This window comes from Xenopus laevis, chromosome 9_10S, assembly GCF_017654675.1.
Source record: "Xenopus laevis strain J_2021 chromosome 9_10S, Xenopus_laevis_v10.1, whole genome shotgun sequence".
Lineage (NCBI taxonomy): Eukaryota > Metazoa > Chordata > Amphibia > Anura > Pipidae > Xenopus > Xenopus laevis.
The window spans coordinates 60,434,399-60,450,897 of record NC_054388.1 but is presented as its reverse complement, the minus strand read 5'-3'; the positions used below and the strand labels follow the sequence as shown (position 1 = coordinate 60,450,897).

Here is a 16,499-nt window from a genome sequence, read left to right as displayed (position 1 = left end):
AGAAATAAATGGCTGTAGCTTGATCAAGGGATACCAATGCCAGGGAAAAAATGGCTCCGTATTGATGATAGATTTTATTTAAAGGGATCCTGTCATCGGAAAACATGTTTTTTTCAAAATGCATCAGTTAATAGTGCTACTCCAGCAGAATTCTGCATTGAAATCCATTTTTCAAAAGAACAAACAATTTTTTTTATATTCAATTTTGAAATCTGACATGGGGCTAGACATTTTGTCAATTTCCCAGCTGCCCCTGGTCATGTGACTTGTGCCTGCACTTTAGGAGAGAAATGCTTTCTGGCAGGCTGCTGTTTTTCCTTCTCAATGTAACTGAATGTGTCTCAGTGGGACATGGGTTTTTACTATTAAGTGTTGTTCTTAGATCTACCAGGCAGCTGTTATCTTGTGTTAAGGAGCTGTTATCTGGTTACCTTCCCATTGTTCTTTTGTTTGTCTGCTGCGGGGGAAAAGGGAGGGGGGTAATATTACTCCAACTTGAGTACAGCAGTAAAGAGTGATTGAAGTTTATCAGAGCACAAGTCACATGACTTGGGGCAGCTGGGAAAATGACAATATTTCTAGCCCCATGTCAGATTTCAAAATTGAATATAAAAAAATCTGTTTGCTCTTTTGAGAAATGGATTTCAGTGCAGAATTCTGATGGAGCAGCACTATTAACTGATTCATTTTGGAAAAAAATTTTTTTCCCATGACAGTATCCCTTTAAGGTATCTACCTCAATTTCTAGAGATTATAAACTCACTGGGGTTATATCAAACACTGCAAGGTCTGTTGCTTTTGCATGGCATTTTTGGGTTACCGCCTATGTTGTCTGAGCTAGTTTCATGCTTTTTAGTTGCATCTTCCTGCTGAATCATATGGATGGAAGCTAAAGGTACATTAAACTGACTTGTGAACAGCATGTAGTGCAGTATTTTACTTGCACAGTAAACAAGGATACTTTCTTGTCTGGGTGATGCAGAAAGCAATCTACAGTTTAATTGCAAGACTTTTAATCAGCAGGCCCAGATTTGTGGAAAGGCCACCTAGGCCCGGGCCTAGGGCGGCAGGATTTTAGGGGGCGGCATGCTGCCCAACCACACCCATATTGGTTCAAAAACATTGGGGATGTGCTGGAGATACAATCATTTTTTAAATTCCCATGCACCAATCCCCATTGCTTTGGTCCAGATGATGAAAATTTGCATGAATAAAGGGGAGGGGACGGGGCGACGAACGGCAGTGGGCCTAGGGGCGCCCACTATGTAAATCCGGCCCTGTTAATCAGAGTATTTGGATAATATATACTCATCAGAGCACTGCTATAACTCATACTGTATGAATAACATGAATGCACACAAATATTGTTCCATGGTGCAGTAAATACTATATAATATGAATTCAAACTAAACGCTTTATTATAAAATGAGTTGTCCTTCTATTCTTCTTATCTCTTATCACCAACTCCGACTTAATAAAGGTTTTATTAAAAAAAAAACCCAAACCCAATAATTTAAAGTAAGGAGACAACCTAAAGAAAAAAAAAGTTGCTGTTTTCCCCAAGATTTATTGCAGCTTTATCTCTGGTGTTGATCTTACTGCTGATTGAAAACTAGAGGCATTACATATTTTTTATGCTGCGGAAAAACTATGGTGTGAAACACACGGTAGAAGGAATTAAAAAGGGGCAGGTGTTACTGTATGAATGCAGATTTGCTTTGTTGATAACTTGTAGAGTTTTGCTTGTAATTGAAAAAGATTATGCACATAGATGATAGACAGATACAGTAGATACATTGATAGCTGATAATGCTGTAGATAATAGGCAGATGGATCCATACTGTATATTCCAAACAGGATTTAAATATTTTATTAGCATAAGTGGATTTTATCAGAGGAAACACGCTGTCAATTAGTAATAACCACCTTTCCACTACTGTTGGGGTTGATCCCATCCAATTACAAATGACATCTTTATATGCATAAAAAATAAATACCTTCACAAGTATTCTTACTTTAACTGATGAAGTAAAACTTTTATTTTGCAAAGTAGATACAGATCAGGGGATACTTGTATTTGAAGTTGAATTCTGAATGAAATATACTCTACCTTTTCCTAGTGAGATCATTTTAACAGGCAAACTCCATTACAAATGTAAAAAAAAAAAAATCCTGCCACCACATAAATTATATTTATACTCCCTTACCCTTAAAATGTGTGATAGCTTTTCTGGAGTGTAATAATATACTCTATATGCAGAAATGTAAAGTTTATAATTTTTTCCCTAAGTGAAATTACAGTAGCCCTGCATAAATGACCAGGTCTCTTCATCTGGTTCAGCCAGTATAATTATCTTATCAATCAGCCTCAAAGAGGGTATTTGTTTGTGTGTATATATATATATATATATATATATATATCTCAATACCATTTTTTTTTTTTTAGGATTTTTGAGGGTTTCTTCAAATCCTTAACCAGTATTTCCAGTTCACTCCAAACTGGGCTTGGACACATACTCCTAAATTGCAGGTTGCTTAGTGTATCCACTGCTACCTGAGGGAAATTCTCCTTAGGTACCTTACAATATAAAGTACCTATCCCTCATCCGCTCATATTATAGATTCAAATTGAACTTTTTCCATAATGTAATCCTTTCCGAAATACAAGAACAGCTATCAGTACATCCCTATGTTGGATCCTGCCATGCATCAAAAACAGACAAATAAACCGATTGTGTAGGAGGAAGATCCCTATGGGACCTACAGGGACTATCCCTAACTAGGTCAGGTGATTGCAAGAGTGCTGCAAGCATTTCATTAACTTTTTCTGTTTCATCTTGATTCAACCAACTCTGTATATGTGACAAACATCGGGCAGTATAATAGATTTTGGTATCAGGGAGGGTTAAGCCTTTTTCCTCTACAGACACTATTAATGTCATACTTGATATCCTGGCTTGCTTCCTTGCCCATGCAAATCGCTGTTGTTATTTTTTTTTATATAGTTTATCTAACATCTAACCCTTTACTAGCAAGCCTAACCTTGAAACTGACTCCTTATACAATTACTTTTCCCAGGGTAGGAAACTAATACTAAAGCCAAAAGTCTGCAGCACAGCCCAGAGATATTCCTGTTCAATCTTACGGAATGCTTTAGCTTTATCCAGTGATACTACTGTGTGCAATTCTACACTATCATACTGCAACTGGAGATTACTATACCGTCTTTTAAAATTATTAGAATCATTTGGCCAGATTTAATTCATTGAGAAAGAGGTTTATCGTGTGAAAACTCATGGATGAGATTAAATTTGAGATGCAATTTTATTCAGAAAAACGTATCTCGCTGTCATATAAAAACTCTATTGAAGTCTATGGGAAATGACTGGAACTAAATTTGGGGGGAAAGTTTTTTCTCCTTGTAGTCCCATGAGATAACCTTTTCTCACTGAACTGAATCTGACCCAATGTATGATGTAGTATTACCTACATTTGCAATGACAGTTGTGTGTTCTCTTTTAGAAGGATAAGAATCCCCATCCACAAAGAGAGGTCGGTACAAAACTGGTTTGCCATGATGCTAGAGGAAGGACTTGACTGACTTGCAGAAAGCCATGACCTCAACCAAATGAAACACCATGCCTGATCCCCAAATTCATTCACAAACCTCACTAAACTCTCTTGTAGCTGAATGGAAGCAAATCCCACCAACAGTGCTCCAACATCTAGTGAAACCTAGCAACCACTTGCATAACTGTAGAGGCACCACAGTCGAGGGGGGGGGCAGGGAAAAGGGGGGCCCAGACTGCAGGGTCTGTTTCCTCTATAGTGTTGAAATCCCCCTCCCCGGCATTTTTTCTCGCTCATGCCTCATCGAGCAACAGGGGGTTGGGGTGCAGGCAGGAGTCCCTATGTGCGCCTGTCCCTCCGAATATTTTTCTGGTGGGGGGGGCCCGGCTTGCTGTTGTTATGCCCCTTCTAGCAATCAATCAGCAATTACATTTCAACAATTAGAAAACAAAAGCAAAGATCTGATTGGTTGTTATGAGCAACATCACTGGAAATGTTTCACTCCACTTTATACATATCATGACCAATAGGCTCCATAGTGTACTTTGCTCCTATAGATGCACCTTAGAGATTCACACTTCAGATTGCTTTGAATTGTACACATGTACAGGGCATAATGGATGCAATGGAATCCTGAAAAACTCCTGACTTGGGTTGGTCATAATTCCAGGGTTTCTTTAGCAGGTTGTCTCAACACATGAAACTGATGCGATTTTCAGAAAAACATGGGTTGCAAAATGTGCATGATTTACCGAAGCAGATGCTAATTTCACAGAGAAATTATGGAACATGAAATATTCTGGTGGAAAACACTGCAATGTGGGTAAATACATGCTGCTTCCTAATTGTGCACATTTTGCTTGGAGCACTGCCCTGGTAAATGAGCTCTACACTCAAATATACTTATGCAGATACACAAACAGATAATAGACTGACAGATACAGATAGATCGACTGATAATGAGAGAGTGATATAGTAGAAATATAAATAGACACATAGACAGGTAATGGGATAAGTCATGCCAACCCAAAAAGAAAATATATTATGGGGTGGAAAGAAGCGCCACAAAGGAATAAGAAAAGAGGATTATTTCAGATTTTATTTTCCAACAAAACAACTTCTAGTTCTGTCAGTTTCTCTGCATTTTGAATTGATTCATTTCCCTCTGTGCTTAACTTTAAAAGCAGTTGTACACAGCAGGTAGAATCCAATTAACAAAAGCAAAATAAGATGCAGCACTTATACAAAATTAACTCATGCAGTTCCCATACAAAACAAGCTACAATTACAGCAGCACTTAATCCACTAGCATTTTTTGGTGATGCCGTTCCCCTAGCATGCACAATTAAAGGTGGCACAAATGGGCCAACAAAAGCTCAGCAGCTCAGCAACTTGGGGGCCTGCCATGTAATAACTGTGGCAGCATTTAAAAAATGTAAAAACTCACCAATAGTGATGGGTGAAACTGACTCGTTTTGCTTTGTGGAAAATTTGTGGAAATGACAAAAAGATTCAATGTGGCGAAAAAAGTCAATGGGCGACAATTTATATTTTTGACTCACAACAATTTTTGCTCACCCATTGGAATCTATGAGCATCTTTTTGCAGCGAAATTTGGCAAAAAGAAATCGCTCATAACTACTCACCAATAGGGTGAGACTTGTTTGCATTAAAGCTACTTGGGCGATGATGGACTATGGACTGTTCCTCCCAAGGCCACCTACAGAAGCTGTCAGTCATGCATCCATCTTGTAATAAGAAGATACCCATACTGTTAAATGTTATAGTTGTTGCATAGGCCTATACTGAAAAAAAGGATGCACTGATGGGAATTTTCCTTGGCTAGGCCCACATTGGTACACTGGTAACCCAACCTTTTACTGAGATATGACATTACATTATAGGAGCTATTGCTTCCTGCTAGACCTTAGTTGGTTCTATTAACCCCCATGCTATGAATATTCTAGGGCTCCGACTGCCTACAGGTTGGTTTTACCTTGTAAATGGCCTCTGTCCTCAGAGCATGTTATCAAATGAATGGTCACTTTTTAATTCTATCACTTCCTACTATAAAGTTTGTTACACAAAGTCAAAAAGTAATGACAAATGTGTACATATGCCAATCAAAGTGCCCTGTCAACAAATGGAGGTGACTGAATGCAAACTATATACAATGCTATCTTTTTTTTTTCCAAGTGTAAAAAAATTATCTTATTAAAATTATTTTGTGAGCGGCCTAAAGCTGGTATGTATCATTGCTTATTTTATAGTAATGTGTACACGAAGGCAAAAGCAATGATACTATGTGCTCATTTTTACAGTGAAATATGTCGAGTGAGCTGGATTTGCTAATAGCTCAATTCATTGTAACATGTGGAGCTTTGACAGATAAACCTGTTTCTATGGAAACAATATAAATGAATGCCTTTTTATTTCTAAACTTGGCCATAACCCCATAGTTGTGTGATAAGAGCCAAATGTTTCTCTGACTTGAAAGTCAATTGCTCTTAAAAATAGAATATTTTGTTTGAGAGACGCTGTGATATTAGGCTACTACGAAGCATAAAGGAGATTATTTTTAGGACAATTTCTCAGTTTCAGATTTGCCCTTTTTGAAGGGTTTTTGATATTGGATACTAATTGGGTTGGAAAGAGCGGCTCCCTGCAAGAACTAGTGTAACAAGACCTATTGCCATTTAACAATGTATATCTGGATATATGTTTTATGGACAAGATAACCAGGTGTCTTTTGCCTTCATTTATTCAAATAAGCCAGGGCAGAAGAATGGGTAATGGGTAGTGGGTTTGTCTCTTAACATAAACATGAATTTTACATGATATGTGACCATGCATGGTCGCCACACAGATTCCTGTCCAAGTCCACTGATAGACAATCCATAGTATAGTGGCTGTTCCAAACAGTAGTAATCAAAATACCAAATATGTTTAGCAGTATAGGTCTCTTGCCAGGGTGTTGCAAAGATTGGAGTAGAAAGGAATCCAGGTAGCATAGGGACCCGATGAGAAATATCTAGTGCATGGTTAAATCCTACTTGTAGTACTACAGCAGCTCTATGTGTAGAGTCAGCTAGTAGAGGAAAATATAATGGGCTTAATACCCCTGTGGATGATCCACTAGAAAACTACACCCTAACTTGGGTTTTCTCCAAGTGCAACCAAATGACTCATGCTGTTCATCCTTGACAAAAAAGTGAGAGTAATTCACTGGGAACCCTAAACCAGCCAAGTAGAGAACAGGTTAGTCATCTGTCTATACTAGGGACAAAACCTACAAGTTAAACAAATCAAGACTATAAATAAAACTGATTCACTAGAATAGTGCTAGCAGCTAACGCACGGTTCATTCAGGGGCGATTCTGGCCCCTCGCCGGCTGAGGCAGCAGCAGTTGCTGCCGCCCCCCCCTCCACTGTGCGCTTACCTTTTTGCGCCTGAAGGGGTCCACAAGGGCGGCAGAGAGGGCCAGTACGCTAGCGCAGAGAGCCTAACTGCTCTCTGCGATAGAAGAGCCGAATTTCTGGTTTAAAAACTGAAAATGTGGCTTTTTTGCTGCCCCTCAACTTGCCTCATTGGCGAAGCGCCCCTGGGTTCATCCTATCACTCCCCTCCACCTCCGCTCCCTAAGTTTCCTTTCTGCAGGGGGGCAGGGCAATTTTAACAAATGACATAATAAATGGCCATTTCCCAAGAGCCCACCAGGACAATGGCGATGGAGATAAAGTTGGTAGTTTAGTAAGCAGTACAGGGCAACAGTAACTAGCCACATTACTGTCTGTGCAGTAGAATGAAAACTTATGGGTGGAGTGAATGTGGACCCAAATTGAGTGCATGAACTGGGTGTTTTGGCCTTATACAGCAAATTGCAGAGTACATAAACACTGGACCCCCCTGCAAAAAAATCTTCAGAAGGGCCCAGTGCACTCCGCTCATCACCCTCCCACCAACTTCCCGCCTCTGCCCACTTCCTGACTCAACCCCTGGCTGACTCCCCTCTCTCACCAACTCTCCGCCCATGCCAGCTTGTTCTCTGCTTTCCCACCACAGGTATGAGTGGCTGGGGAAATGGAGGTGTCCTTATTAGCTATAAAGGAAGCAGACCCTGCAGTCCCAGTCCCCTTTTTCCGTGGTCCCCCCTGCGACTGCGGGGTCTGCTTCCTCCATAGTTATGCCACTATACAAAAAGATGACTTTATATTCACAGTCCCTGCAATCCATATGATCTATTTCAATGAAAGGATTCTCTCACGGCCACCTGGCAACTCAGTGCCCCAGACTGCCACCATGAAAGTCCTTATTATTATCCATGAATGTATCTATAACTATAAGTGCAAGCCTGCCTTGGGCCTCAATAAAGTGACAGCCATAGTAGCCATAAATAACTGGTATGATTCAGTAAGACAATGCCTCAGTATGGAACAAGGATTACCTATAAATATTATACAGGTAATGTAAAGGGATGGAAAGGAATTCTGCCTCATATAACACCAATATACTTATAATCAACACATATTTTACCTGTAATAAAAATATTTTAGTTCACTACAATTAGCTCCCACAGGCAGGGTCTCTCATGCAGAGAGAAAACAGATCAAGTTATAAATAAATTATATTAATTATAGAATATGCCTTCAGCGCAGAACTACATATCTTCAAAGAAAATCAGGTGAATGCTGCTGCCTATTCTTGACATAACTCACAGCTTTTATTTTTACTAAAATGTCTTTTTCATCATGTTCTTTACAGCTTGTTTTATATTCTCGGATGTGTTTCAAATGACTGGTCAGCTGAGTTTTTTACTCAGTGGGAAAGTGGAAGATTTAAAGAAGGAATATTCAGCCTGAACAGAAGAGTTGGCATTTTATGTCCATGATACATAACAATATGAGCGCTCGTAAAGGAAGAAATAACAGAGGGAAAGTGCTGTTTAGGATCAAGCTGTTTTTAGATGATATGGCACAGTTTAAAGCATGGATGTATAACCTGCAATCCAGTCCTCTTGGAAATATAAGATAATACATCCAAAGAACAGAGCTGTTGTACACAAAAAACACACAAAAAAAAATCGAAATTCTAATGTCATAGTGGTTGCTTGAAAAAAGGACACAAAACAGCAGCACACAATTTCCTTATGCAGAAAATGTGTACTTTATTGTGTTGTACCTTTTTAACAGGAACCAGGAAAGTATAAAATTAACACATTGATCCAATAAATGGAATTCTGTATAGGAGGGATAATAGACTATATAGCCTTTAAACGGAGAAACCATAAAACATTCGCAGCATAAGTTGTGTAATAAGCTCAAAGGTGCAAAAATATTTTAGGGTGCTGTGTCTCAAAAAACAATATAGTGGTCATTTACTTTGACAGTACTTCAGACAACAAAAGCACACTCCTTAGTGATCATTCTGAGAGCACTTCTGTCCAGAATTGGGCAGCTCTATGCACCTTGCTCCAGAACGTTTTGCACCCTCCTGCGCTGCCTAACATGTGCATCAGAATGGTAGGGCAGTGAGCAGGTGGGGGGGCAGTCGGTGGATGGGGGGACACCTATGTGCCACCCCACACCTGCCCCTTATGAACTCAGAATTGTCAAAACTGTGTTCATTTATTCATGTATTTAGAGAGGGACATGCAGCAATTTATGTAGAATGGAAGGCAGGGTGCAAAGTGCAAAAACATGGCAGATTTTGCACTTTTCAAAAATTCAAAGATATATTTCCAGTCCAGTCCAGTGACTGGAAATATATCTTTGAATTTTTGAATTGAGTGCCCTTTGGAGTTGGGGGCTATATTCCAGCACTTGGCCCTTTTTGACAGGCCTATATAGACTTCAGCAGTTGAGTAGTAAAGTTTTTTTAGATTTTGCACTTTGCCTTCCACATTATAAATTGCCCCTTATATGACAATATTAAATGCAGCCTCAAAAGAAAGCTCATTGTTTGCCCGACTTTCCTCCTATTCCTTTTTGACTAAATGCATTTTTAACTCTGGTCACATGTATCCTCTTTTGATAATTATAATAATCATGGCGCCTAACAGGTCATTTTAATGTGCCAAAATCCCATTATCAATCCAAGGTAGATATAGTTCTTTTGAAGGAATGGAACTGCAGTTCAATATATCTGAGCTGTATCCACTTTTTGGGAAATTCCTTTTCCAATTTATTATAGGATATCAATATAGAAAGCACCTAAGAGGTCTCCAAGATATTGCTCTATTTCCATTGTCAGTTCAAATGGATTTATTGCAGACCTAGAAACCAAGGACAGGTTTTCCTTTCTCCTTCAGTATCTGTATTTCTTGAGTTCCCATGACAATTTGTACATGGGATTTTCATGACTTTTTCCACCTGCTTGTACCAGTGCCAGTTACCCTATTAAACCTTAACCAGGAAAGGGATGGGCTTATTCCAAATTGCATTTGCTCCCCTTTACTATCCCTTGCTGAGTGGTGTGCAGAAATTATAAAAAACAAACTGAACAGGTCTTTCCGGTTTCCTGGAGTCAAGTAATTGATGTGCTTTCCGCCTACTAAGGGGCAGATTTACATAGGGTTGAATATCAAGGGTTAATTAACCCTCGATATTCGACTGCTGAATTGAAATCCTTCGAATATCGAAGTCGAAGGATTTAGCGCTATTCCTACGATCGAAGGAATAATCGTTCAATGGAACGATTCGAAGGATTTTAATCCATCGATCGAAGGATTTTCCTTTGATCAGAAAATTGTTAGGAAGCCTATGGGGACCTTCCCCATTTTTTTATAGGATACAGGACATTCATACGAAATTAGGAAGCATGTGGTCATCTAAATAATGGCATAGTGGTGATATAGGCCAAGCATGACCACCCTAATTTGCCCTTAGTGCAAAATGTCTTTGGAAAATGAGATTTTGAAGATTTTAAATAATAACAGACAGAAGTTATAAAGCCTCTTAACCATCTGTTTTCTGTGCAAGGATTTCAATATATACACAAAAAGTGGGGGAGGACTTATCGCAGCTGGTTCCTGACATGGGATCTCAAACTACCATAGAGACCAAGGCTTAGATCCTTGTGACCTTGGATGGCTGCTTTAATCCAAACCTATTTTACCGGATACATTAATTGCTGGAAAATATTTTGTGTCCTTATAACCTTGGGAGAAAAGGTATTTAGATACTTCTCAGACTGTAATAATTGGGTCAGTACAGATAAGAATTTTAAATATGGAGCTGAATTACACTCCTAGTCTTAGTGGGAGGACCAAGTGAATAGAGGTAAATCTAGAAGTGGCATCACTTTATCCTGAGATGGAATAAGTTTTATGACCTTGGACGTGGACTATATTGCGAATGAAATAGCAATTTTGCATATGGAACAGCCATCATCATTATATTTTTAAAAATTGTGATTGGGGCCTCCTCATTCAGTCTGTCTCATTTTCCTAGTCTGAAAAACACGGAGCAGCCAATTGGCTCTAACCTCTCCTCTTGAAAATAAAGACATCGGGTAAATACATAGAGCAAATTAAATTGATAATGACTTTGTGATCTAATTAAATAACAGCGGAATAAAAGGAATGCTATCATGATCAGGTCACTTGAACACATTATTATGCTTGGGCTCTGCACATCAGACATCATTCCTTTCCAACAGCGCCAGTTCCAGAGGAGATTAATGGCGGGGTTTAGTCATCCTGACAGATCCACGTGTGCTAATGAGAAAGATACCTATGTTCATATCACAATATCTATGCCCACAAATGGCTGATGACACTGGGATTACAGTTTAAAACTCAGTGTTTGAATAGCAGTAGGGAGAGAGAGTAAAAAAAGGGTTTTGTTTTTGTTCCACGGCCCTTAGCAGCCATATTTTCCTGACTAATGCAGTTTAAACAAGCTAAAGGTAAGAGTTGGTATATTTATGTTTAACGCACAACCATGTCACCTGCTTCCATGTTTAGGAAACCATGATTCTCATACAAACCATTTTCTACCCTCCACCATAAGCACACAGAGTCATGCAAACCCTCCTTCATGTGTTCCATTTTAAAGTGATGGATTCTGAGACTTGAAGTTCCTCAGCACAGAACCACTCCATTTGCATCCATTAGGAATATATTATTTTTAAGAACAGAGACACAATTGAGTTGAAATTGAGCAGAAGAATGAATCAGTGAATGCAACCATTCCAGATCATCAGAATGATTAAATTATCTGCTGTTCTTATTGAAGAAAATATTATGGAATGACTTGCTTATCTCTTACTTCAATTGCTCAAAACTTTTTTTAAACCAAGAACTGCTGGTCAAAACCATGCAAAGAGCAAAGCAGAGAAAAGAAAAACTCTTTGATCGTTCAGCCTATCATGAATCCCCATGGTTTATACCAAATCAAAGTTCTGACAAATCAATACCCTGATTTCTATTCCTAGCTGCAAATTCCACATGTAATCTAACATGGCATTTCCAGCCATCACAGAATCACTCTTGTGTTTACAGAATTGCTTGGGTTAGAATCAATTTAAAAGACATCAAGAAAATGTTTTTTAAAGACAAGTTGGAAGCGATAATCAAGCATATTAATGGATAATACTATAACGTTAAAGAGCGCCTCTGGGCACTTTAGCAAGTTATTTTAAGTTTTCATATTTTGAAGTAATAAAGAATTCAGATTGGAGGAAGACTGCAGGGTCAGCGGTCCATGGGGTAATTGTGTATGCAGGCAGCCTCTCCTATCAAAGCCTCCTGCACAGGGAATCCTCTCAGTTCTCTCAGTTCACAGCATTGGGCTTTTGAGGGAAACAGCAGCAGTCCTGAGCCCATGGCTAAGTTGTGACAGGTCCTAAGGTCCCCCTTGTCTGTACTGTCAGTAATCTCACACAGCCTTTGTACTTGCAATGCATTGGCCAAAAGTTCTTTCCTCTGTCCCTGTCAGAACAGTGACACAGTACTGCCAGCAAGGCCGATAGTAGCAACTGTTTCAACACTGCTGGGAGCAGGTACTCCTGCCTTGTTTCTCTGCAACCCAGCACTGTGAACTAACTCTCCTAGGAGCAAGGGCTTCCTTTGCAGCAAGCTACTTATAAGAGAGGCCATCTGCATAACCCCTGATCCTCCCTCCTTGCTGCTGATACCTTACACCTCATAGTATAGCTGGGTCAGTGCAAACCAGTAAAGGTAAGACCATTTCCAGGACATCAAAACAAACGCCAGGTCTGCAGTCAAAGTTCTGTTTAATATGAATCCTTTGTTGGCTCCTACACTCAACATGGCCTGTACTGAAATACTTTGTAATTCCACCTTGGACTGTATCAAGAAATGTTGGTTGCGTACTTCCATATGCTCAACTAGAAGGCACTACATGGTCTCCTAGGGATGTGAAATTCTGTGAGGATGGTAATATCCACAGAAGTAATATTGGTCAAAGACTAATTTCTCTGTGTTCAGCACTAGCAGGGTTGACTGGGCTGTCACCATGAAAGACACCATTAAAAAAACCTGGTGGACCCACACTGACCAAGGCCTGCTCATCCACTGGGAACTGAGGGAATCTGTCAATTCTCCCATCCCTGATCATGACCACAAGAGGGAAAAATGGTAAATGGTACATGGGGGGGCATTTTGTAGGGGCTGGAGCTGTCACCCCAGTCTGACACTAAAGACTAATCCATGGTTACAGCACTATATGGCATATTACACCAATTTTTTTTGTTTTTGGTGGCATGTATAGGAACATGTTATACTGCAGCCTCACCTTCAACCACCTTGGGTTTTCTAGCTGCACTAGGCACTAATGATAAGCATATCTATCCTGCCTTGCTTTGGTGAAAACTACACGTAACTGCTGAAAAAAATTAGTGACACTCATTGAAGCCAGTGGGGTTTTTTTGCACAAATTTTTTGTTTTCTCCCAAAATGTATTTAAGTTAAAAGGTGTTTTTTCTGTGTCTTTTCCTGGAAAAAATAAACTGAAGTTAAAGTGGACCTGTCACCCAAAAAAATTATTCAAAATCCTATTTTATCACATTAGTCAAACTTAATGAACTTTAATTAGACTATATAAATTATTTCAATCTTGTTTCCTTCGGTCTGGGAATTCATAATTATAGCAAGTAGGTAGGAGCCATTTTGTGGACACTGTTATTAAGGCAAGCCTTGTATCATCTTAGAATCTTGTTTGTGCACCAGAATGGGGGACCTGATGTCCATCCCCATGCACTGGCTACACAATTAAATGGTTAAGAGAACAGGGGAAATGTGGGGAGAGCAGTAACATCTAGGAAGTGCTTAATGGAAAGTGAAAGTAATTGTCTGCCCCGCCTCTATGTCTAAGGCATAGAGGAGGGGCAGACAATATTTGATGGACAGCTGAGTTTTGTAAATGAGCTTAAAAGACCTATGAATGCTTAAAATTAATAAAAAAAGAAATTGGATTTCACGTTTAATTTGAAAAGGACTTTTATTATACAGATGTTTGAATCTTTTGAATTTTTTTGACACATTATTTTCACACACATTTTTTAAACAGCAACATTTTGCTGTGGTTTTGCAGAAAAATTTGGCAATGCCAAAACATGGAATCCATGGGATTCCTCGAATCTCATCACTACTAGGCACCCTCCATGCTTATACTTTACCCAGCCGGCACCAGGCTTGTATGGTAGGCACTTAATTCTAATTTAAAATATACCTCACTGTCCAAGCCAGCTGCACCCATCAAACACTGATTGCTGCAGGTTGTTGGCACAGTTAGGTATCTATGTTGAGCAAAAACCTTAGGGTACTAGTTGCAAGTGGCCAATTAAACTAGGGTTATACAGTTACTGGGAAATCAAAATAATTTTCTACAATGTTAATGTAAACATACAAATGATGTTGAAAATGTCAGTTAAAAATGTTACTATCAAACTAAGGCGAGCTTGTTCTGTATGTTCATCCATTGCAAACCCACTAATACTATAGATAACACGTGATATTTTGTTAGAATAACAAATGCACCATTTGCAAAGCTAAAAACCAGGTTCATGCGCTAAACTTGCCAAAGGGAATAGACCTGCTTGCCAGCATTAACATCCATCATTGCAGAGGGAGTTACTATGAGAAAGCTAAGAGATAAAAAGTACAGGCTCTGTTCAGCACTGCAGAACTACAGCTCCCAGGAATACACTGCCAGCTATGGTTGTAGGTATCGTGGGAATGGGATCCTTCAGTAGCTGAAGAGCATAAAGCTGCCTATTCGGCAGAACCTCTTTGTAAATTGAAGCGTTTAATGACAACAAACCTGAAGGACTTGTGTAACTGTTCAGAAATTTCAGAGCTGCCTGTTGCTTCTCAATAGTCCCACTGTCCCTATAGGGTAATGGCTTCCTTGTCTATCCAGCTCTGTGGCTAGGTGCCTTTTCCAATGCCACTGTCATAAAACCTGTGTATCCATCTTAAGCTTTACATACATTGTAAAATAGAATGCAAGGCATGAATGTTGACCTTGGATGGTGAACTTGTGCTCCTCCAGTTGTTTGGAACTTAAGTCTGTGGTTCTTGGGAATTCTGATATCACTGACTCCTAAGTTTTAAGGGTACCTTTATGTGTCATATGCTGTACAGAATGCAGCATGATGTTGGATTCCCCACCAACAGAGCTGGTAGCTAGTGAGTCATTTGTGAGGTTCAGGAAATCCTACGTTGGCTTTCTAGAATATATGCTATATTAATATGTTAAACAATAAGTTGCAATTATTTCATGGGGTGAAGCTAGCTAATGATTTAGGGGTCAAATGTTATACACCTTCATTAAGTGTAACCTAGCTACTTGCCTTATGATTTTGGTGACTTTAACTAGTGACATGTTTTTTCTTTAACCTTTATTATTATGAATATTTTAAGGTTTGTTGTATTGCATTATTGCTCATTTTGTCTTATCAATATAAACCTTAGCAGATGAAGGTTATCCTTGGTGCCCCCCCTCCCCCCAGACTTCTATCTCCTTTCAGACAAGAAACCATGTGTAAAGTGACCAGACTGTGGAGTTCCGTCTTACCTCTCAGAGCAGGCAGTAACGATCGGTCTTTTCTGTCATCGCATTTGTTACATTCACTGAAGTAGAGAAGTAAGAAGACATCCAGGAGCACCCAGACCAAAGACGTGGCCAGAACCACTTTGCAATAGATAAATCTTCTCATGTCCTTAGTAGGTGTCTAGTTGTCACACCATGCAAGAAGCAGCCACCACTGAAATCAATCCCAGCCACCCGGGGGTAATCCAACATGAAATCCAAGCAAATGACATCCCAGCGAGATGAAAGCGGTAAAAAACCAAAACACTCAGGGCTGATGAACTTTAGTTTTAGGCAGGGATGCTGAGACGTTTACCATTGATGTCCATCTGTAGATGCAGCCTGAGCACTTGGGCTTCGCCTGCAACAGCAAGAGGTGGCAAAGCTGCAGAACAGGAGAATTGGCTAGAATTGCTTATAATGTGTTGCCAGGTTACTTGGGGAAGAAAAAAAAGGATGGGAATTTAATTTCCTATTGATTTGACTTGTTCTGCCCCTTTTTTCTCATTTCTAGTCTGTCATTTGCTGCAATTAGCATCTTCTCTGCATGCATCGGCGTGAATACACACAGCCTAGAGGAATGCAAAAAAAAAAGAGAAAAGAAAAAAAGCCCAATCTTCTTACATGACTGATTTCCAGCCAAGGAAACCTTGAGATGGGAAGTAGGTCCCGGGAATTAGAATGTAAGCTGGCTTTTCATTGGAGACAGGTCGGTGTTCCTGATTGGAGGCTGCATATTCTTATCTGAGTAGCACAATGGACAGTGTTGTTTATTACTGCAGTTTGAACAGCAGAAGGTTAAATAGAGGGAGATTAGGAGGGTGCTGAGCAGGTGGTGCCTGCAAAAGAGGCAGCACGTGGAGGTCAGAAGCGGC

At 39.6% G+C, this 16,499-nt stretch overlaps 1 protein-coding gene across 4 annotated transcripts in view; it reads right to left on the bottom strand.

The window, feature by feature from the left end:
• Positions 1-16,499, bottom strand: part of galnt13.S (polypeptide N-acetylgalactosaminyltransferase 13 S homeolog) — a 170,924-nt gene extending 154,425 nt beyond the window's left edge. The window contains exon 1 of one of the 4 annotated variants that reach the window (XM_041577760.1): positions 15,610-16,499. In XM_041577760.1, coding sequence (XP_041433694.1) covers positions 15,610-15,751 — 142 coding nt within the window. In that variant the 5' untranslated portion in view covers positions 15,752-16,499. 4 annotated transcript variants of the gene reach the window in all.